Consider the following 23,680-nt stretch of genomic DNA (forward strand, 5'->3'; position numbering starts at 1 on the left):
CTTGATGTTTGCATCATTCATCTTAAGAACTTGAAATTTCAGAATGAAAGTTTTAAACCATATGCAGTTCACTTGTCAGGCCTTTTGTAATCCTCCCTCCCAACCAAAAATACTCCAGAAAGTTTACAACACAGGGCAAGATTAAAAATTATTTAAAACAGGAGAAATTCTGAAGAATTTCTAGTCAAATTTCTAGACAGAAAATTCTAGACAGAATTTCTAGTCAAATTTCTAGACAGAAATCTAGTCAAATTCTTCTACATGTAGACTATGTTAGGTTTCACAGAAGATACTGGCTGCAAGTGCCTTCACTCTTCCATGCTTCCTCCTGTAACAAACAAAAATATGGAAGCACAGAAGATTTTGACTTGTGACCACATGTTCAAACGTGGCCTATTTGTTTGTCCCACACACTTCTAATTTTTTTTAACATGCAATGTTTGCAACAGGTAATAAAAATCTATAAATCCCTGCTTCCAAACTCAGACAGCCCTGTGAGCAAAAGCATCCCTTGGTACAAACAGACCTAACACAATGACATCCTAAATTTTGCAAAATGTGATCAAAAATGCTGTAGAATACTATGATGTTAAAAAGTCCTTATAAAACATAAGAATCTATTTAAATCAAACACACACAGACCGATAAAAGTAGCCAATTTTATTCAAATAACATAAGCTCTAACACATAATTACTTTTCTCAGAAAGATTACGTATTTATGTGCTTTTTAGTCAAATAAAGAAATTTGTCCCCACTGCAGAAGTGTTTCAATAGAATCCAGAGTCTTGAGTAGCCCAGTTGGGTGCCTAAAAAAATGAATAAAGATTAGAAGAAATTACTATATTACCTAACACTTAATGAAATTTATAACACATTAATTTAAACAGTGGGAATGCTGTTAATAATGAAGAGTACCCAATAAGAATAAAGATTAAAGACACACATACTACAATTGAGTTGTACAGCTAGAGTCCTCCAAGCTACTAGTTTCAAAAAGGAGACGTTCTAGAAGATGCCAGTATAAATCTAGGACTAATTTTTCAGCTATCTTTTTAAAGAAAGTAATGATACACAAGTTTCATACAATTTCCCATTAACAGAACAGTGCACTGCCTGTCCAACTTCCACCAGTATTTCAGCCAAGCACTGAGCAAGCACAATAAAGCTTATAATGCTTAAGCTCTTCTACTGTGTGGTTTATTTTTGTTTGTTTGTTTTAAAGATGTATGGCTGGGCCTGAGAGCCATCCCTATTACAGTGCTGTTCTGCCTCACAGAGCTTCTCATATTGTAATGTGGAGGGAAGCAAAACCAGATCATCTAGCCAACTTTCTCATTTTCACTGGTACTACTTAAACCTTTCAATGACTTAACTACATTTTCTAGAATTTCACTTAAAAGTTTTAACAGGGTTTTGCACAATTCTTCCTCCATATTCTAATCTTAAGCACCATTCATTCTCCTTTCAATACCACATAAGCACTTACAATACTTTTGAGTACAACTCACTTGGAAAAGTATTATAACTACTTTTGTAAGTGTCACACTTCATAATCTGTCCTTTCCTGGTGGTGAATGACACCATTTAAAAGAAGCAGAGCAGCAAACGACAGAAACAGTTATGCAACAGAATAAAATCTAATGATGAAGAGAAAGGCTAAAAGAAAGCAAGAACCACTGTCTAATTCTCCCCATGACAAAATCTTTTCCAACATATTTTCTAGTATTAGAACATCTGGTGAATTAAGGCGTAGGTTAAGAATTATACTTAAATTTATCTTTCTTTAAAAAAAGAGAGCAAGAATTAAGAAAAACAAAACTCATACCGACCTCAGATCTACCACTCTGATTCAGTTTCTTCTCAATGTTCATAGCCAACATTTGGCTACGAAAAGACAGGCTTTTGGTCTTCTCAATCACTTGTTGATAAGGTGAGACTGCATTGTTGCCCATGACTACATGGCCCTAGAACCCAGCAAAAACAGAACAAATTTAACAATTGCTCAAAATGCAAGGATCTTTAATGTAATACTCTGCTTTCAAAACTTTCACAGGTCTTACAGACAAGCACAAAACACAAAAAATGAAATCCATTACAGTTTATCCAGGAACAGAAAGTTTTGATTTCTATTGTTTTTCTTTGCCCATGAAGTAAAAGAAATTTAATTAAAAACTCAACAAATTCACTTGGATCCATCTGGCTTTAAAATTAAAGAGAGCAAATTTAGATTAGATTATTATGAGGGTAGAACAGGTTGTCCAGAAAAACTGTGGGTGCTGCATCCCTGGAAGTGCTTAAGGCCAGGTTGGATGAGGCCCTGAGGAACCTGGTGTAGTGGGAGGTGTCCCTGCAGGGGGGCTGTAACTGGACAGTCTTTAGGGTCCTTCAACAAAAGCCACTCCATGATTCTATGTAGTCTTACCAGCTTTGAATCCAATTTGGCATCCAATCGCGCATTTCGGATCAGATTGACAATCCATCTTTCTGCTTCTTCAGGAGTCATATTCAGTTTATCTGCCAACATACTAAAAGATAAATTAAATTATTAAATGGCAAAACAATCTCTCTGATGTTGGTAAACATAATAAGGGACTATGGAATACAAGTTCATATTCCAACACAAAGTATGGCATAGTCCAAGATTCAATAAATGCTGCATAGCTGGGAAGCTTACTGTAATTGGACTGGAATGGTTTTAAAAGTTACATACATGCTCTCCTGCACATCTCCCACCCCCACTGCAAATAAGGAATTCATATCCCAAAGCATATACCTATTCATTCTGAACTGCACCATACTGCTTTTAAATCCTGACCTGCACAATTTTCCTATGTATCTATTAAACCTTGTCTACACAAACATTCTTGGAAAAACTGCCATATAAGTAATTTCACTATTAACATAAAACCAGCACCACTATTATAAAACAAAACAAAAAACCCCAAACTGCTTTTATTCTTACTTTAATGGAATCAGCAGTCAAAAAAGTATGGATTACCCAGTCAAAAAAAATGTCTAGCAAGAAAACTTGACTCCAAAGTTCAGAACAAGACCCATGAGACAGAGCTTGGTATAGAAGATATGACAGATACACTATGCTAAAACTTGTGCAACTTCAAGGAAGGAAGAGGGGGAGAACACAGAAAGGAAATCTTAATCAAACAAGCACCCTTGTCCAGGAATAATTCCTCCTAACAGTGCTTCCTGTGGCTTTCCAGCTAACTCCTTCAGCTTCCTGCTGGCAGTTGGCTCACACAGGGCATTAGGAACGCTCATTCTTCCATCAGCTTGCAGACTAAGGTAACAAACATGAGGTAAAGGCCACAGGCACGACTAAAAAGCCAGCTGGCTGCACTGAGCTGCACAAGGGTCAATTTCTCACCATTTTACAGAATCTTGCCTAAACATCTTTTTATCCACTTGCAAAAGTGATTTTCTTCTTGATGGTTATTTGCATCAAGTAAATACTTTATGGACTATCAATTGTAAGCTCATCTACGTGACTGGACTTCTACTTACACTTCTTTATACAGCTGTCTCTCCTATATGGTCTTGAGCTCTTACCTTTCTCCCAACTATAAAGGCAAATTCCATTTTTTTCCACAGATAAACATGAAGTGAATAGAAAAAAAAAAACCCAAATAACTTAAAATACTGGATTTACACTGACTCACTTAAGCAAAATAACAAATGGGTAAGAAGTGTTTGAGTGAGCAAATGTAAAGGCAGAAGAGAGCAGAAGACATTAGGGATGGAAATTTTTGTGGAATTATCAGTCACCTGGACAGAACATGATCTACTTCAATACAAAAAAAGTACAATAATTTTATTACCCCCAATCAGTGATGTTAAGCATCTGACTTGAAACTAAAGACATTTTAAACTGAAAGTACATGAGGGTGAGTAAAATGCTCACATTTCTCTTTTTGAAACATTAGTAAGATTTAGATAAAGTAAATTCCCTTCCAGATGACCACAAGAAAGGCTACTGCCACTACACTGGGGATTAAGCAACCCAGAGCTTTTGAATTAGTGTGGAACCTCCATGGAGGTAGGAGGATTTACTTGTGGATTCCTGACTAAACAGCATAATGGAATACTGCTGTGGGACCTGCTCAGAGCTAGAATTGGGTTCACAGCATTAAACCAGATGATTTCCAATCTACAGCACCTGCACTTTCCTCTTTCCTTAAAGTCTTCATCTAACAAGAGGGGAAGAAGGCACAGATTTCTAGAGAATCATTCCAAGCCAGAAACTATGAAGTATTTTGCATTTGTTCATAGCAAATAATTTTACCTTTTTCTATTATATCTACAATTTAATACTAGCTCAGCTGCTTCAGAAGTGGCTTTTTTCAACTAAAAAGCGTTTTTTTAACAAACTTAAAATATATATCTAGCAACATAACAAAAGTAACACAACTATTATTTTCCTGCACATATGTCTGGAAAACTTAAAAATCAAAGAATGAAAATGACAGAGTAAAAAGGATGTAAAATCTGTTTTATCTCACCTTGTTGCTTTGAGACTTACACAATTTTTAAATTTTAGTATAAAACAACTGATGTTATCAGGTAGCAACTATCTTTTAGTAAATAAAGAATAAATCTGTTAAAAAAATCTAGAACTTGAACACATCTTTGACACAAAAGATGACCTTCCTCCAGCACTTGTGGCAACTGGATTCCCTCTCAGTCTCCTTGCAGCCTACCCTGAAGCAGCCAGGACCACCCAAAGTGAATGGATGTATAACATAGAGGTATTTTCCTGGTAAAGTAACACACACGGCCAAAAAAGTATACTCTGTTTTTCCAGAGCAAATGCAAGATGATCTATCCTGATTATAATTCTGTAGCAAACACTACTATTCTCCTATCACAGTTAGAACATGTATTTAAAACTCCTGAGATATAAAAAACACAGCTTAGCCTCATTCAAGTTTGACAGCTGAAGCAACAGTGCCACGTTTAGATTTACAAATGCATATTAATATCATTAAGAAAACAATGCAACAGAATCTGTATTATAGGCTACCACCGTTTATAAAGATTCCTGATACAATTCAATAAAAATTAAGTCAATTATAATGAAACACTTTGAATTAAAATTTAAAGAATGGCCTACCATTAGTTACAGTTAATTTAAAATGGCAGATTTTAAAATAATTTCTGTCCCCTAGTTTTATAAGGAAATTCACTTATTTGGGTCATGCTAGGCTAGTGTTATTTAAGTTTTCATTTATTTAAATGGCAAGCTAACTGAAATCCTCACATGCTCATATATGAACAAGCCCATCTTATATAAAGTTTTCTTGTATGTCCAGTACAAAAGAAGAATGAAGCCTATCCAGCTCTCCAATTAAATACAGGCATATCAAACTAATAAAAATAGAATTAGTTTCATCTATTACTCCCATTAAAGACGATATTTCAAACAGCAAACCAATCACAGGGTGATTTGGGATGTGCAAACTTTTAAGTTACAACTGATAAAGCAAATATAAGGAATAGCAAGTTTCCTACTGCTTTCCAATTCATTCTGAATAGCTAAGCAGTACTCATCAAGCACTGTGTTACAACCATCTAGTTTTTTGCTCCAGATTAGTAGTGGAAATCACTTGCAAACAAAGAAATGCAAGAACTATGTCTCAGCCAAACATTAATTTCAACTGGCTAATTTCTTCAAAAGCAACTCTGAAATACACTAAAAAATACTTATGTATCTAAATTAATCAGCCTAAATATAATGATTGTTCCAGGTTGCAAAGAAATTTAAGGCTGATATCCATCATTAAAAACACAATGACCTACTGAGAACCACCTCATTACTGACGACTCCATGTGCAATTAACTTAAGGGTATGTGGTAGAAATATCCATGTCACTCTGAGATAAACATCTCAACTCCCAATCTATCACTTCCCTCACAACACACTATAATGCTTACAAAGAAAGGACACTTTTACCCGTATTTAGGAACCACTCACACATAACAAGGACAGCCAACCACAATATTTTTTTATCATACCTAAAGCTGAAATACCACACATAGCACAAAAAATATGAACTATTACTGTAAGTAATAAAAACTAAATAAATGGCAATTATCTGCCACAAAATTTGATAAAGCTTGCTATTTTTGCCATAATAAATCATTGGTATGTTGACCACAATTTATCAATATCTTTTGATACAAGACTTGAAAAATTCTTAATGTACACATTGAGGAGTCATTGCCCCTTGACTGGGGTCAGGTAAGAGGAGACTTCTTAGAAAGACATCCAGTCTCTAGTTAAAAAAGCTTAAACATCTAGTTTCATTGAAAACTTGTACTTGAATATGTGCAGTATCCACAAAAAGAATTTGTAAGAAAGAGCAAGACACTATTGGGCTTTATATTCCACAGAAACTCTGTTTAAAGTGATTTCAGACAAAAAATCAGCCCTCTTATAAAAACAAATATTAAGTATGGAAAAGCTCTGCTCACAGTATGTAGTTCCATTTCCTATTAGGACTATATGCTTAAACCCAATACACCACAGCTGACTAAAATGCTCTAATTCACTGTTTCCCTTTTACATCAAAGCCACTGACTATTTTAAGCTGATACAAAGGATAAAAAAATTTCCCAAGGCAATGAAGACAAATGTCACCCAGTGACTAAAGATTAAAAATAGTAAGAATCAGTCCTTTTTCCAACCATAACTATCCATAAAAAAGCAATCCTTCCAAGAAGTTTACAACAGACAATTTTCTCTTAAATCCTTTCCTTTGAAATCGGGCAGTGTTAAATCCTTGCCTCAGAGGACTAAATGCACTTACTTGCTCTGGATACAAGCTAGTAACAAGACTCCATTGAACTTGATCAATTCAACAACCTTCGTTTTTCCTATCTCAAGGATCTCTGCATTGCTCTCTATCAGTGAGATTTTTATAGCATTCAGAGTTTTCACTTCTTCCTTTTTAATTAAAGGATGTGGAAATATGGGAAATGTGGGCAAAGGCCAAATGGAAAGAGATCTCAAACATACATAATATCTTCCCATTTAGTTTTTTTAAAATATATACAAGAGGCATCAGAGCTCATCCATTTGAAAAGCCTGCATTTATAAAATAAATCCGAATAACCAACAAACATATTTGTTAATAACAATTCTTACAGCTGAATCACTTTGTGTCACAGGGAATAAAATCCATAGTTTTCTATTTAATTAATGAAAAAGGCAATGTGATTCAATAAATTTGAAAGAACATACCTATAAGAGAGACATGGGTATCTGTATCTTCCAAATAAAAATAAATTTAAGTAATTATTGTATTTGCAGTTTGTATTTACTTAATATTAACACTCTACCTCAACATGTGAATTGAGGCCCACATGAGGCCCAACTGAGGTACTGTCACCAGGATTTTGGTGACACTGGGTATGGAAGTTCCCATTAAATCCAGCAGAGATCCCACTTAAAACCATACCAGTTTTAGCTTGAAAGTACTGCTTAATTGGCGGGGGCAGGGGTGGTAGAGAGAGGTTGTTTTGCAGTTACACACAATAATTAAACTCTGAAATATAATTCAAGTAAATCACATCAGAGTTATAAAACTAGAAAGAATACCATGCAAATGAGATTTCAATTAGGATTTTACCTAACAACTGAATACTTCCTGAAGTTTGCACTGTTTGTCAAACTGTCCTCCATGACTGATTTTCCGAACTGAGGAATGAAGACATTCTCTTACCCAATGCTGATGCACTGATGGATGCGACAGAAAGTCTCAAATATAAAGAGACGGGCATTCTCAATGAAGTCCTCAAGGCACGCCACTAAGAAGAAATCATTCACAAGCACCTGCAAGTACCAGCAGAAAGGGAACATGAGAGCAAACGTGTCAATAGAAACCTACTGGTAGACACTGCCAGCAAATAAAGCCAAAAACTAAGAGCAGCCCACAGTATACCTAAAATATTATTGCTATGCTCAAAGATGTGGCAAAAAAGCTACAGATGAACAATATTTTTCATGGTTCAGCATCTTACTAAATTTAAATTGCATGCTAATATGATCACTAAGGTCTGACTCAAAAAGCGAGTAAGGCTGTAGACAAACTCTAATGCAGTCCTAACTACTGAAGATCCTTTCAACATAAAATTTGACTCCCTACTCATCTTTCACAACAAAAGGCAAATACGAGCTTTTCTTCAAGCATTTCTCAGATTCTAATGGAACACCTGAAGCTCAGCCAAATGCATGATTACGTATTTGCTTCTTCTTCTAGAATTCCTTAAATATAACACTATTATAACATTAAAGCTATACCCTTAACGGTAAGTCACGTGTTAAGTGTTACAAAATGAGTTGTCATAAAACCCAACACCACCCAACCATGAATTTAAGTTTATCAGAAAACACCGGCAATGTAATCAAACATCACTTCAAACAAATTAGCAGTCCATTGTGAATTTTAGAGGTCTGTATTTAGAGGAAAAGGAGTCTTATAAATATTTTAAGTCTTACTGTTTCACACTCTCTCAGCTTCTTCTGCGCTCCATCAAAATCAAAATTAACGTACAAGCATTCCACAAACTCTGTGATAGGGTCCCTGTATGTGTAGGACTCCTATAAAAAACAATTAGGAACAACATCAGAAATCAAGGCCACATGGTCACTCAAGTATTCCTTATAGTCTTAAAAAAATTAACAGTGAAAACAAGTCCATATATCACCTTAAAAAAAGCTGAACTTCCAAATTCCTCTTATAAAAGCTACAAAAATGTGCTTCCTCCCAACAGTCTGGTAAAACAACCAGAGGTGCAGTTTCACCTTCAGTATTTATTGCTGCAATCTTTGGGCTAGGAAACTGTCAAGAGACTAGAGCTGTCTCTGTATCAAACCTCTAAATTTCATACAATAAGATAGAACAGTTTTCCTAAATTCTGATTTCAAAGATGACTCCAACACCAAATCCTTCATACTTGAAACTGAATGATTTTTATAGCCAACACACCTAACAAAAAATGCTACTTTCTATACCTGAACTATTTCAATTTATTTTGGCATTACAGAAGTTACTCAACTTTCTCAATTACCAGACAGAGACAACACTACATCTATACACAATTGTGTAAATTCAGGTGTAACAAACATCCCTTTAAGTGTTCCTAATGCATATTATAAAACAGCTTAAATCAGCATGTATCAGTATCTGCTTTAGCATACAGTAAAAATCAGCAGACTAAGGGAATTCCTAGGAGATATTTTGATTTATGGACACGTTATCATTTCCTTCTCCAAAGAACTGTACTTACAATCTCATTATTTAGGTTTAAAATTCAGTTCTATACATCTTTTTCACATCAGAATTGCACTTTTTAACCATTATTTGCAAAATGGTCTTGAATGAGCATCTTTCAATTTCAATAAACAGACTGCCTATCTATCAGTTCAATACTTGCGCCACAAGTTATTTAAAATCTATAAAATCTCTACCACATCGTCATTTAATATCATTATAGATATTATATATCTATAATATCATTATATTATAGATATATAATTATACAGAGTTAGAAGAGTACTAAGAAATCTGATAGGTGACTTCAAAACCGAAGCCCAAGTCGGTATTTTCAAAATGAACACCCTAATGGTGTGCATGATTAAACAAAAGCAAGAAGTTCTAACATGTTACTTACTTCAAGTATTAGAAATTCATATTATATTAGAAGCTCAATGTAACAATCAGATTTTAGATAAAAGCTGAGTCACAACAATTAACACTGATTTTTTGCTTATGCTACTTTTTGTGAACACTAATGCTTAAAAACAGATTAAATTGTAGCTAAAATGTGATCTTTGCATTGACTGTGCTCTGCAGTTTCCCAAATGACTGAAGTGGATATAACTGACTGCTAGCCTATAATAACTGTACTGTCATACTTTATATATATACACCCAGAGATACAATGTTTATTACTCACAACATTATCAAGTATTTGAAGTGCATTCATTTGTATACAAGTTGTTTGGTGATTTCAGATAAAAATCTGGGCCTTAAACCCCTGTTGATTGCTACAGAGCAATTTTTATTGCTCTTCTCTGTATCTCCATCCTCATGTCACAGTGACAACAGAACCATTTTCAAGAGAATGCATGTGAATTCAAATCAACACCCAAAATTCAGTGGTTTTGAAATCCAAGAAAGAACCCTTATTCATACAACAATTTACTGTACAGATAGCTGAAAAAGAACTGGGACTAAAGCCATTTCACATCTCACTGGATTTTTAGCATGTAATAATACAGAAAATAAGAACAGCGTGCATACTCTACTGCATGTATGTGTACATATACTGCTCATGTATATGGAAGGAGAAAAATAATTATTCCATCCTCCCACTGACTGATATCCATTTTACTTCAGTAAAACCTTTCATTGACAAAAAAACAAGTATCAAAATACCTAACCCAGATATATTACTAGAAGAATGTTATAATGAAGTCTCCTTAAAAAGGAGGCAAAAAATATCAGATACTGCAGTCCTTACCTGCTGAATAACCTTGACTAGATCTTTCAGCACTTGTCGACGTTTACGAACATCCTTATTTGTTATGACTGCAGTAGTCAAGTATCTGAGGATATGTGGGCACATTGTCTGAATTGCATTGAGATACCTGCAAAGAAAAAACATAGGTAAGAACTCAAAGGTATACAGCACTTTGCTGATGACACTAAAATGGGAGGAGCTCTTAACTCCTCAAAGGCAGAGAGGCCCTGCAGAGAGATCCCAACAAAAATCAGAGGGCTGGACTATCACCAGCTGTATTAAGTATAACAAGGGCAAGTGTCAGATTCTGCATCTGGAACAGGGCAACACTGGATCTATGTACAGACTGAGGAATCAGAAACTGGAGAGCAGAAAGGGATCTGGGGCTCCTGGTCAACAACAAGCTCAATGTGAGTGACAGTGTGTTCTGGCAGGCAGGAGGGCCAACTGTGTCTTGGTGGACATCAGGCAGAGAATCACCAGCCAGGCAAGGGAGGGGATTGTCCTGTTCTGTTCTGCACTGGGGCAGCTTCACCTTGGTATTGGGTGAAGTTTTGGGTACCACAACATAAGAAAAGTATCAAGCTATCAGAGAGCATTCAAAGGAGAGCAATAAAGACTGCTAGATCTACACATAATTCAATTCTCTCACAACTAGATAGTGTTTCAATTTTCATTTTTAGTCTTGGATTTCCCAAGAATATTTTGAAATAGTTTTCTACAATCAGAATAGAACAATACCTTCACCCTGCAGCCCTAAGCTCAGCAAGCTTTTTATCATTTGCCATCAATTTGATTTAAAGCCCCCCCCCAATGGTACAACACAACTTACTGCGGCTGATAGAGAAAAAGGTCAATGATGTTGTCTCTCCCTTTAGGATGATTGAAAAACACAAACAAAGACCAGTGGATGAGCCATGTTCTTTGCTGAAGAGATTGCAGTGGAGAGCTGACAGACTGGAAGAAAATGTAACACTGGCTCATGTCAAACACAACACAAAGTTTGCCTGAATACTAATCCATGGAAACCTGTAATTGCCCAAAATTTTGTGATTTTGCATCAGCTTTTTATAACTGTCATCAGTGTCAGGCTGAGTCTGACCTCCAGCTTTTTTGTCATCTCAATGGTAAATCTACTGAAAGTTATAAGCAAGATAAATTTTCCAATATTGTATTCCAAACTGTTTCCTGAAATTCACGGTTTTTTTTATGGTAAGAGCAGATTTTAGCTTTACAAGAGCACCATACTGACCTAAATTACTTCCTGTCTTAATTCTGAATTCCTTGTATTCCCTCCTCAGATGTGATCTGAGTAACTACTTCGCTTTTTCATCTTTTCTGTTTTACTTCATTTCTAAATCTTCACAAGACATTTTTGCCACAGACCTTCAGACAGTGATGAAACTCTATAATCACTTTCAGACAAAAAAACCAGTTATCTTTATTTAAACCTGCTGATAATGGACAAACAAGGGTTCAGCTCCAAGTACCTGTATTAGCTCCAAATTTCAACAGCATTTCAAACAAGACTGCAAAACAACACACTGGGGATGAACTGACATGGCAAGTAATCCTCACTCTGAAGAGTGTGACAACAAACTGCTCTGATTCAATCTTAAAAAAATCTTGGGAGTTTAATAAACAAGTCAAATAGTCTATTATAACCATACAGAATCACAGAGACAACAAAATTACAGAAGAAAATTTGTTAACACTACTTATCTGCCATATAGACAAAGAACAACTGGGGGACAGAAAAAACCTGTTTTCTCAAGACTGGTTCAGGAGAGTGAAACTGTCACATCTCTGACATGGCCAGGGAAGCTCCACAAGCAAAGAGGAAGACTGAGAGGTCCCTAATCTCATCAGTTGCTCTGAATTAGTACTGCAGCCCCACTCACCCTTTCAGTTCTTGGTACTCATCTAAACTCAGGAGAGTTTTGTTAAGAAAGCTGCACTAGCTGAAAACTGTTTCCAAATACAAGCTGATTGCAATTTCTGTCAAAAGCACTCTCTTCCTCAGATAATATTGTTTATTCACATGTGTTCTATTCTTTACCAAAGATGAATACTATAACTATCTGAAATTTAAACACCAGTTTCACACAATGATACCCTGCCCTCAAATACATCCTTAAGATTTTTTTGTTTATTGGAAATCTATTTGAAAATATAGACGAGAGTCTAACCTGTTAAAGAGGCAAGCAATTTGAAAAAGAATGTTTCATTATTTCTTCAGTAGCATCCTTGGACTTTCCCACTGCCAGTACGAAAGTATCAAATGAAAAGGTGGCAACCTATTCCCAAATAAGACTGCAAGTGATTTATAATAACACTTGAGTACTAGCACCTCTAACCTCGCTAAGATGTCCAAGATTTTACTTACATTATTATCTATTGTCTCCTTTAGTCTTGTGAGATCTTCCATGGCTGCATCCCAATTCTGCATCAGGATTTCAGATGCCAGTTTTCCCCAAAGAGAACTCAAAGCATTTCTGTCTGTTGCTGGAACCTATGTTCAACAATAGCAACAAAGTCAGACTCTTAGTATTTTCTTAAAAATTATTATTTACTTTTAAAATTACAAACAGTATTTTCTGGCAGTATTTTTTATTTACACGATATCAATTTTGCATAATCCTAACTCTCCAAATTTAGTGGGTTTCTCTTTCAGAAAAACAGTTCAGCCACAGGAACAAAAAACAGTAGTAATTTTTTTTTTTTTAAATGGAAACCAGGAATCCTGTCAAAGACAAAGATCCATGCTGCTGCAGTTTAAGTTAAAAAAAATTAAAATGGCTGAGCACCAGATAACACACTGGTTCCAAATTTATTTTGGGTTTTCTTTTTTTGTTCCACCATACAAAAAATGCTTCTAAACTAGTAAAACAAGGTTATTACAAGGCAGGTTCCTAAAGAACTTGTAACCTTATGATTACTCGTGAAGTAATCACCTTCAAAAAGCTAGCATTCCAAACTCTCCCTGCTAATGCCTTGCCCAGAAGTGTACTTGTGACAGCAATGTCCAGTGGAACTGCAACTCGGCAGCACTGAACCTGCTTCCTGGAAGGGCAGTCCTAAGGTCAAGCTGTGTTGGTTTTACACAGGAATGAGCTGCACTGTGCCATTCACAATGCCAAATTCTGTTCTTCGACTGGTTACAATAGTTCTTTCACAGACTATGTTTCATCCCACAGGGCTTTTAAACAAATCTTCTCCTATGAGAATTAATAACAAAAGTTTTATACTAAGCTATTACCAGCACAAAACCAGTACTTTAGTTTTTGAGGTTACTGGTTACATACTAGAACATAATGCTATGCCCAGAAAAAAGGCACGAAGAATTAAGGGCAGCTACCCACAAACCTACATATGTAACCTTCACTTTCTGCTGGCACATAAAAAGAACCTGTAACACTCAAAGTCAGCTTTAGCATCAAAATTTAGACTAACAACTCAACTCATTCGACCTTTAAGCCCTGTTCTTCCGATTAAAGATACATTTCCCACTTTTTCTTCTTTAATTACAGTCAATTACAGAAATTTTTGTGGTTTACTCTAGCAGTATTTCAGAGAGTTAAGATTACTTTTAGATGGGAATACAAACTAGCAAGGAAAAAGCATCAAGGTACAAACCGCTACATGTTTTCAACAATTACTGCACAAATCTACGAGATACTGAATTATGAGCAGTGTATCTTCCAGGCAACCCAAGTGCCAGTTTAGCAGACACTGAGTTGAGAAGGTTCACATGCTCTGTGCTGGTTCCATATCACTTAGAGGTAGATGTTCACAATAACTGCTTTTAGGTACTGCAGCTGTTCAAGCTACATTATCTGGATTTTCAAGCAGTTACCTTAAATTTCCATTTGTTAGTAAAGCAGCACATTCACTGACCACCAACAACAAACTTACTGTGCTAAGATTCTTACAAGACATCAAATCTTTATTCTCAAAATTCACTCCCACCAGTAACAGATGATATGAATTACAACAAGATGAAAAGAGTTGCTTCAGAGACGATGGATCTGTTTATACATTCATCATCTGAGCTGTCTACATTTCATAGGGAGATGACTTATACTCTTAAATCCATCACAGAATTCAAGAGAGAACAGATCAGAGTTCAGATAAGAAGATGGCAGTTCACCATTACCAGTAATTACATGCAATCCACCTGCAAGTTTTTCACTGCTGTTGACTACATCTGTGCACAAAATTAAGTATTCTTAAAACCAAGTATTCACTTCATTGTATTATATAATTAAATGTTACAAGACATACAAATTCAAAGAACAATTCTGAGTTCTACTTGAAAATAACAGAATTGCTGAACCATAGTGACGATTACTAACCATTACTGTAAACTTTAGCATACAGTAATTGCCTCAAAAAGCTATAAAGTATTACATGCTAACAATGAATATAGACAATTTACTTCTTTAAGTATTTCACTGAAAATAACAGCAAGTAAACAAACAAATAAACTAAATGCCAAACCAACAACCAATCAAAACTTACCAGAACCCTAAAGAAGTAGAGATATTCTGCAGCTCCTGAGTAGTTACCACATTCATACTGGAACTTTGCATACCTGTAGAGTGTATCTAGGTACTCTTGCCTAAACTGAAAAGGAATACAAAAAAGCTTTTATTTCCTAGGGAAAAAAAAAAAACAACACACTGTCACAAGATTATTTTAATGGTAGATTAAAATTTGAAATCTGTAGCTTTTCAAAAGACATTGTACATAGGAAAAGACAACAGAAAACTATTATATTCTCAATCCATGCCATGGAATTAAGGTTTATACCAATACCAGAAAAAGGTGAAATCTTACATTACAAAGCATACCTAAGTTACACAGGTGCAGCCAGCATTAACATTCAGCTCTTTTTTTGTTATAAAAATTAAAAGTTCACAGGCTTAAATATGTTAATATTAGAAATTCTACCTATTAGCTATATAGACAGAAGACAGGACAAAATACCTGGCCACACTTGGTCAAAATGCTGTCAGGTGTGAGGGAAGTTGGGTGGACACACTTAGAACTGAATTCAGCAGCTACAACACTTACCCCGTGCTTCTCAGCTAAATAGTCAAACAGCATCCGACCATCTCTATAATAAAAGGATAGAAAGCACTTGTTTCACAAAATAAATTGGTAGCCACCATGCAATACTACACAATGCAACATATTTTAAAGGCAAAATAGAAAAAAACTGAGCATGAATTTGAAATAAAATTCTTCCACTTGTTCAAGAACAGCTGCATCTATTACTATATCGTGTAGTTTCAAAAATCTTAAAATCATTCTAATTTTAAGTAATGAATGCCACCTGTAACAGTAACTACAGTTAAGAAAGAGTGGAAACTTGTTTTAAATTTGATAGCATCCTTAGCTTTCAGTATGAAAGTTAAATTCTGAATTATAGCTCTTCCCACTCTTATGCTCTAATTCCAGAGCAGTTACTCTAGACAACCTTGACTTCAACAAGAAATAGGAAAAAATTGGCAAAGACTAAAGTAAACCAAAGTAGAAAGGAAACTTTTCCTACTGTTAGCACTGAGACAGAGTGGGTCACAAGAGTATCTCTACCACAGCCAGTATGTGCAGAACACAGAACCATAAAACATAATCATACTACTAAGTTCTTAACTTCTATGATCATGTGAGCACATCTCTGAAGACTGTTTTTAATATTAATACTAAAAGAACAAGCATTATTACCTATATCAAAGACAAGTTTAAGCCTCCAGGAGGGAAGCTGCAAACTCCCCAAGACAAAGATACAATAAAAATGGTATGAGAGTATTTTCCTATTTACTCTGAAATCAACTGACTGCAAAGATATGAGTTTGTTTAACTAGAACTTATAGTACAAGATTCTACAGGGAAATGGCAAATTGCCAAGTGAGCCAAGAATGACAATCCGCAGTCATACCTCTGAAAGCAATTAAATAATCTCATGGATGGGTTCCAGTAAAACATACTTCGAGGATAAGTAATACTGACTATCACTGTAATTTTTAAGTCAATGTCCTCCAACAGCTGCTTAGAGTAGTGAAATGTTTTGGTTTATTCTTGAAAGAACTTCTACCTGCAAAATCTCCTTTACTTATCTCCCAGAGATGGATATTCCAAACAGTGCCATCATGGATCAAAAGTCATGATATAAAGTCCTGATAATATGCAGCTATATCAATTTGATACAGATTTAGAATCATCTGCAGTAATTTCCAAAAGAATCAGAACTTGTTTCTACTATCTACAGCACACTACTCAGGTCTAGACATATGGAACATATTTCAGCCCAATTCTATCTATTACTATCTAACCCAAATAATCTGGATTAGAATTACTCCTGAGCCAAAAACCAAAACCAGAATTTCTGAGCTGTGAAGTTTCCAGATATTTTACAAACACAAGTCACGTACCAGTTCTAAATCAAAACTTGCTGCAGATGAGTAGTAGGGCTAATATTCTGTAGCATTAGACAAGTCATATTTCATGCATTTATTGACTGTATTGTCACTCTTGCTCCCAACACAAGGCATTTCCAATTTGAAGTACATACTATTGACCAACTTTTGTGAATCAAAAGTCAAGTAACAGAGCATATTCCCCAAGAAATTCTGGTATTTTATTAACATTTTTCTAGGCTAATTAGCATTAAAAAATCTGGCTAAAGGCAAAGCAAGAATTGGACAAGACCTCTGTATGTTCAATTAGATTTGAAGTTTTAAGACAGGCTCAATTGCCACAGTAACTGAGACTTTCACTTTCAAAGCCATACCTATAAAAGCAAGTGACTCCTGGCTTTGCATAAACATAAGTCATAAACAAATGTAATTCCTTTTTCTTTATGTAATTACCTTACATGAACATCCATTCTGAAATCAGATGCAAAGATAGTTTACTTAGATCAAAATGGTTTTACAGCAGAAGCTTACATACATTCCGGTGGTATCAGAACGGAAAACAAACTTCTCCTGATGTGCTGTAAATCTAACAGATTTCATGATTCCTACTGACATCTAGTTCCATACGTGCATTGAGACATAATACACTGAACCTCACCATTTCTGCACTGACCAAGATCTAAACTGATCTATAAAAAATTATGAAAACAACACAAAGAATGGAACAGAGGCAAGAAAAAAAGTATTCGAAATACAGTAAATTTTAATCAAGTTCTTCTCCCTTGAGGAACACAAATTCTTCAGGGAGTTTGTTCACAAAAAAAGGCTTCATACAGAAGATTTCTAGATTTCTGCAGACTAGAACGAAAAGTTTATATATTCAATGCTTTTCTAAGAAATTCCAGAAGCAGTGTTACAGCCTTCCTAATGTTACATTATCAGTGGATGCACAAAAAGCTTGCCAACAATAAACCCAAGTACAGGCTTCACCTTCAAATTCAAGTTAAGCCACAGGTTCTCTGTCTGATACAATATGCTCCATTTAAAATTTATGGGCAGGTAAGGCTGAAGAAGGGATCCAATTATTATTCCAGCTTGCCAGACACATTTACAACAGCAGTAACAGTGATTCCTATCTAAAGGAAACAAGGAGTAATTTATGCCAAACAAATACCTGCCCACCTTTCTGCTGAAGGTGCAGTTACTCCTCAGTGACTACAGCCAAACTCTTTCCTACAGAGCCCAATTCAAACTTAACCATGGCGAAACTGCGATAGATCTTAGATACAATGTGCAGACAAACTCATTCCACTTTAATTACTCCCATAAGAAAATTTAAAAGAAATTGGATACATCTTGAAAAGACTATTATGAGCATAACCTTACACCAACAAGTTGGAACAGTTTGGGGGTGGAGAGAGTAAGTGACCTGACCACAAGCACTACTTAAATACTGTATGAAAATAAAAATGTCTTTCTTGCAGTTCCTACACAGAAAGCATTCCCAGCAGCAACACTTGAGAGGTACCAACAAGCCATCCTGACAAATTATGTTGGAAATTACCTGGTGGACTGCATTTGCCTCGTAGTCTCTGGATCCTCAAACATCTTGACAATGGGTTCTGTTTCAGCTTGAAGCTGCTTCAGCTGTGCAACAACAGTTGTTCTTTTCTCACGCAAAGCTGAACACAAACAAAAAGACTTTAATTAATGCTTTAAGTTTTTACATGAACCAAGCTGTAATTACATGGTGCTGACACTTGAACACTTCCCAATTCCTACCTTACCCATCCTCTCAGTCAAGCCTCAAATCCAGCTGTGTGTAACAATTCTGTAACTCAGTAAAAACTTCTAACATTTGGTTCTTTTCCTCCTGCGTGGAGGCCACCAGAGAGCAGGTACAGCTGGAGCAGAGTCTGTATTAGACAAGGTATCTTTAGGCTTCCACTAAGGGAGAACAACCTTTAACTAAGTTCACTTACTCCAAATAAACTTGCAAAAAAGTAAACAATCCAATGATACCATGAAGACTGATTTTCTTCTGATTGATGATCAGGTTCTGAAAGACCATTTAGAGCATACCTAACTAAGAATTGACAGGAAAATTTCAAGCAGCTCAACCTGCAAAATTATGATTTTGAACACACTGTGCTTAATGGAAACATTAAGCCCTTTATGAAACTGTTAGGAAATTCAACTAAGAGTTTTATGGTGATTATTTTACACAGACCCCAAATTCCTCACCAAGTGCTAGCAATGCAATAAAATGAAGACTTAAAATTTAGAAAAGTGTGTATGTTTAAAAAAAACCAAGAAAAATCACCTGACATTAGCTATGTGAAACACATGGGATCAGAGAAGCCAAGACTAAATCCCAGGAGATAAATGCAGGAAACTGTGAAAGTGAGCCACACACCAGAACACTCAATGCCACAGTGAAGAGAGTCAACATTTCTTTCATGATTTGACAACACAGATATTTGAACAGGACATCCAAGGTGGCTAACACCATAATGGTGACCCAAACTAAATATGAGAACAACTTGCCTGACAGGAAGTGTTCCAGTAAGGAGAAATTATCTCCACCTTCAGCTGACTCTTGGAATTATAAAAGAGTAAGAAGAAACAGATGAAAAAAAACATTCAGTAGACTTACTAAGAATATGAAAATGTTTTCCTGCGACATCTCCTGGGTGTGCAATTGTAAGGTGATCTCATGGAAGACAAGACAAAAGCAACTATAAATCGTGCAGGGACATTTCTAATTGTAACTAAGTGAACTTAGTTTTGAGTACTTTAAACAGTGAAGCCCTAAAAAAGGGCAGTGTAAACTTCTAAGGATGCCAGTGATTCCACAAGAACCGCCTGTCCATGCACACATTCTGATAAGTGCTGATACAAGAAGATGACAGAGACCAGAAACATCTCAGAAGTTAAGGCCTTTACATAGGAAGCTGTGCAAGCAAGCAACCTGAAAAATGTGTGAAATAACTAGCTCTGCTTATGTTAACTGAATAAAAGCCACACATCAAACAACACTAAGTCATTATTAAAAGAAAAAAAACCCTGCCAAACTGATGATCTAAAATCTTAAGAGATGTAGTGTTTTTCTTGTACTATTTTGAAACAAGTGTGGAAATTTCTAGTCTTTCATGAAGGAAGAGCTCTCCAAGGGAGAAAATTCATTCAACTTTCTTACAGCTGTGACCTTAAAAAGTTATGCTCTAAGGCAATCTGCTTAAGGAACTGGCTATAATCAGAATTCTGAAGACACCTGGAGTAGTTACTTAGTGGAAGTTACTTAGTGGAAATATGGTAGAATTGCTATTTCTTGTCTTTCTTACTTCTTTAGTATTTTACTCCTTAATTACTGCTGATAACAGTAACAGTCAACAGTTTAAAAAGACTGAAGCAGGGAAAGAAAGAGGAATACCTATTCAGAGTTGAGATATTTTTAATAGCCTTGATACAGCCTGACTTTTTTTATCAGTAGAACTGTTAAGCAACCTAAAGGTGAAGCTATTATTACAGCTGTTTCTTAGATCACCAGAAGTGAACCCCCTGGTTCTCATTACATGTTACCAGTCCCATGTGTCATGGTAGACATGCCCATAACAATTCCCACCTAATGCTAGCACACACTTGGTCAAAGCATTGACTCCAATGTCCATATCCTATCAATTTTCTTCTGCCAAAGAGGCAAGTGGCCACCTCTGCAACTTCAAGAGCCTGAAAAGAGCAAGACCCAGAGGAAGAATGCAACAGCACCCAAATCTCTTCCTCCTAAGATGCAGGAAAAATAGACTGCAGTCTCAATAGCTAAGAAAAAGGTGAGGAATTCACCAACATGAAAAAAAGATGGAGAAATAGGAAGACATTGGATATTGAAAGACTAGATCAGGAAGAAACCAACAAAATGAAACACACAACCCATAAAAAAAAGAATTGGGAGAAAACCCTTAAAATCAAAATACCCATGAAGAATGGAAATTAGTTAAAGCTATATAATCTATTTTCTTCCCATTCCCAAATGTTCCTCAAGATGACAGAAATTTAAGTAGTAAACAGAGAAGTTATCAAAATCATGGACAAAACAGTAAGAAATCACATTCATTATAATATTAATTTGCTGCTTCCTAGAGAAGCAGCAATTCCTATATTGCCAAAACTGAAGAAAACAGACATTTAAAAAAAAAAAATCTCTCAAAGTCTAAAAATCAGCCACAGACAGACAAATCAACAGAATGACTTAGAATGCAACTCTAATTGTAACACGCTGGATGGTTTAAAGAAAAAGTCAGCAAATCACTGTGCAAGTGTTTAATTTGACAGATTAAAAGCTACTGCAACTCCATTAGCTGCGGTGCAACACCTTCGAATTGCTTGAAATTACCAAATCAGCATGGAAATATTTAAGAGGTCACTCAAAGATTAAGTTCCTGACAGACCAACAAACCCAAACTTCCCAGGATTAGGGCATTCTGTTTATCTCAGTACTGCACATCCTTCTGGTAACACCCAAATTAAACAGTACTCCAGTTTCTGAACACAACAAGCAATTACCACTAGTTATTATGTTAGACAGAAAGGTTGAAAAACAAGCTTTACATCTAATGAGCAGCTTACCATGAGGAATTTCATCGGAATAAAGATTTTTGTACACATCCATAGCAAAATCCACCATGTTGGTATCACTAAGGAGATCCAGCTTTCCTTGGAGCAGCTCTTTTTCATTGTATATCTGAAACAGGAATTATTAACAGATTTATCTGAATAGTGTTGAGGCGTTTCAATTCATATTATGCATCACTTTTATGGCACAGCTCATGGACTTCTGTACAACTGAATTGTTTTAAGTATCAAATCTCACTGCTCTATCATTAAGAGTAATTACCATAAAGCCCTTTCTGCATTTTCACTCTTGACAAAATATCAAATATTTCCTGCTATCTATAGAAAGCAGGTACTTCAAAAGCTAATTAGAAGTCAAGTAACTATTACTAGGCTCTTAACAGGAATAATAATTCCTATTGCAAAATTACGTACACATTAAAAAAATTAAAAAAACTTAATCGTACTTTTTTTTCAAAGTACTGAATACTTTCCACAAAATAAAATGCTGAACAGTGAGGACTAGTTAAATTATTTAAAGTGGATTTCAGAAGAGATGCACAAGATTAAATTCATAATTTAATTGTGGAGCAGATTAACCTAAAATATATTGCTAGGTCTATAGCATAAAATCAAATTTAGAATAGCTATGTAATTGAATGGTGTACTTTTAAACTTTTCAAATTATTTTTTAGAGTTCATATTCCATAATTTATCAGTGAGTTGCAAACTGCTGTTAGATGTTGAAGATGTAGGCAAAGGCCAAATCCAGTACATTCCTCAAAAACATATTTGCACAAGAACTGTATTACAACTCACCACACCACACTTGTGCACATCTCAGATAAAGAATCTGTAGAAGTTTAATTCAGCTCTGAACCCTGTGTTGTTCAACACTAACACCACAAAATTAACTGTTGAACTGACTTCAGGTGACATAAAAATGCTAATGTACAAGTGCCCCCAAGACGAGAGGCATGAAGCAAACTCCACATGCTAGACATGACAGCTGGCTAGGTCAAGTTGTCTCAATGCACACGCACAGTTCATCAGTTCCTTTCTGAAGGATAAAATAACACCTACTTTAAATTCAAAATTTACATAACTTTATACATTTCGCTCCCATTAGAAAATAGTTTAGTCTAAAGTACCGGAAGCACTCATCTGAGGTACCTCCAGCATTACTATGTTCTTTGTAGCAATAGAACTTAAAAATATACTTAAGAAGACCAACAACGGATAACTCCAGAAGGGACCTATATTTGTTTCCAACACAAATTCGTGATCTCACGGGTTTCAAATTAAAATTAATTAGCGGCATTGGCATAATCCCACAGGCGGCCCTGAGCTCCGGCTGCGGGACGGCCCAAGCACCGAGAGCCGCAGGACTGCACCACGCCGTGGGACTGCGGCTGCAAGGAGAGCTTTGACTTCTCCTGTCTCCAAATACAGGTGAGGAAAAGCCACTACGCCAGATCCGAGGAAGGAGAAAGCGCAGGAAGCCTGCGCTGCCTCGCCGGCGAGGCGCCGAGGAGCTGCGCGGCCGGGTCACGGAGCGGCTCCCTCGGGCCTCCCTCGGCTCCGCTCCCGGCCCGCCCCGGGCAGCCCCGCACGCTTCGCCCCTCGACTCACGCGGCACAGGAGCCTCGAGCTCCTCCCCAGAGAGGCTCCGAATCCCGCACGGGCCGCTCCCGGCCCGCGCAGCGCCCAGGCCCGCGGGAGGAAGCGGCGGCCGCGGCGCACCAAGGCCCGCGGGAAGCACCGGCAGCTGGCAGTACGGCCTACGACTTTCCCGCTCCCACAGCCGGCTTCCCCACCCTTAGGAGAGACACGCACCTCCTTGACAGAGAGGAATTCCAGCAGCGGGAAGACCAAGTGCCGGTCCAAGAAGTGCGCGATCCTGGTGGTCAGGTCGTACTCCGCCATCTTGGAGCCGGCAGAGAGGAAAGGCAGAGGCGCGACGCGGCTCTTGTGGGCGCTGCGCCTGCGCGGCCGCGGCCACGCCCCCCCAGAGGTGGGGAGCTGGCGCCTGCGCACTGAGGGCTCCGGCGAACGGGCAGGGATGGGGGCGATGGCCGCGCCTTCCCCTCCCGTCCCCTTCTCTCCC

At 36.7% G+C, this 23,680-nt stretch overlaps 1 protein-coding gene across 2 annotated transcripts; it reads right to left on the minus strand.

The window, feature by feature from the left end:
• Nucleotides 1-645: 645 nt before the first annotated feature.
• Nucleotides 646-23,569, minus strand: EIF3E (eukaryotic translation initiation factor 3 subunit E). Of its 2 annotated transcripts, XM_064394687.1 has the most exons (14): nucleotides 23,410-23,569; nucleotides 21,589-21,703; nucleotides 19,510-19,560; nucleotides 18,527-18,644; nucleotides 15,617-15,659; nucleotides 15,062-15,166; nucleotides 12,927-13,052; nucleotides 11,373-11,497; nucleotides 10,541-10,667; nucleotides 8,514-8,615; nucleotides 7,738-7,847; nucleotides 2,424-2,526; nucleotides 1,831-1,965; nucleotides 646-807 (listed from the first exon to the last, which is right to left on the minus strand). In XM_064394687.1, exons 1-14 carry the CDS (start codon nucleotides 23,497-23,499, stop codon nucleotides 769-771), a joined length of 1,389 nt encoding a protein of 462 aa, XP_064250757.1. In that variant the 5' UTR covers nucleotides 23,500-23,569; the 3' UTR covers nucleotides 646-768. The 2 variants fall into 2 exon arrangements, with proteins under 2 accessions (XP_064250757.1, XP_064250766.1); XM_064394696.1 differs by lacking the exon at nucleotides 19,510-19,560.
• Nucleotides 23,570-23,680: the final 111 nt, after the last annotated feature.

The sequence above is a fragment of the Passer domesticus genome, chromosome 1 (genome assembly GCF_036417665.1).
Source record: "Passer domesticus isolate bPasDom1 chromosome 1, bPasDom1.hap1, whole genome shotgun sequence".
In the NCBI taxonomy this organism is placed as follows: domain Eukaryota; kingdom Metazoa; phylum Chordata; class Aves; order Passeriformes; family Passeridae; genus Passer; species Passer domesticus.

Excerpts from the sequence above, each read along its gene's own strand:
- EIF3E (XM_064394687.1), bottom strand. The coding sequence starts at position 23,499 with ATGGCGGAGTACGACCTGACCACCAGGATCGCGCACTTCTTGGACCGG. Across the intron at positions 21,704-23,409 it reads AATTCCTCTCTGTCAAGGAG|ATATACAATGAAAAAGAGCT; the intron begins GTGCGTGTCTCT and ends TTCCTGTTTCAG. Across the intron at positions 19,561-21,588 it reads TTCCGATGAAATTCCTCATG|AGTCAGCTGAAGGTGGAGAT; the intron begins GTAAGCTGCTCA and ends TATAATTCCAAG.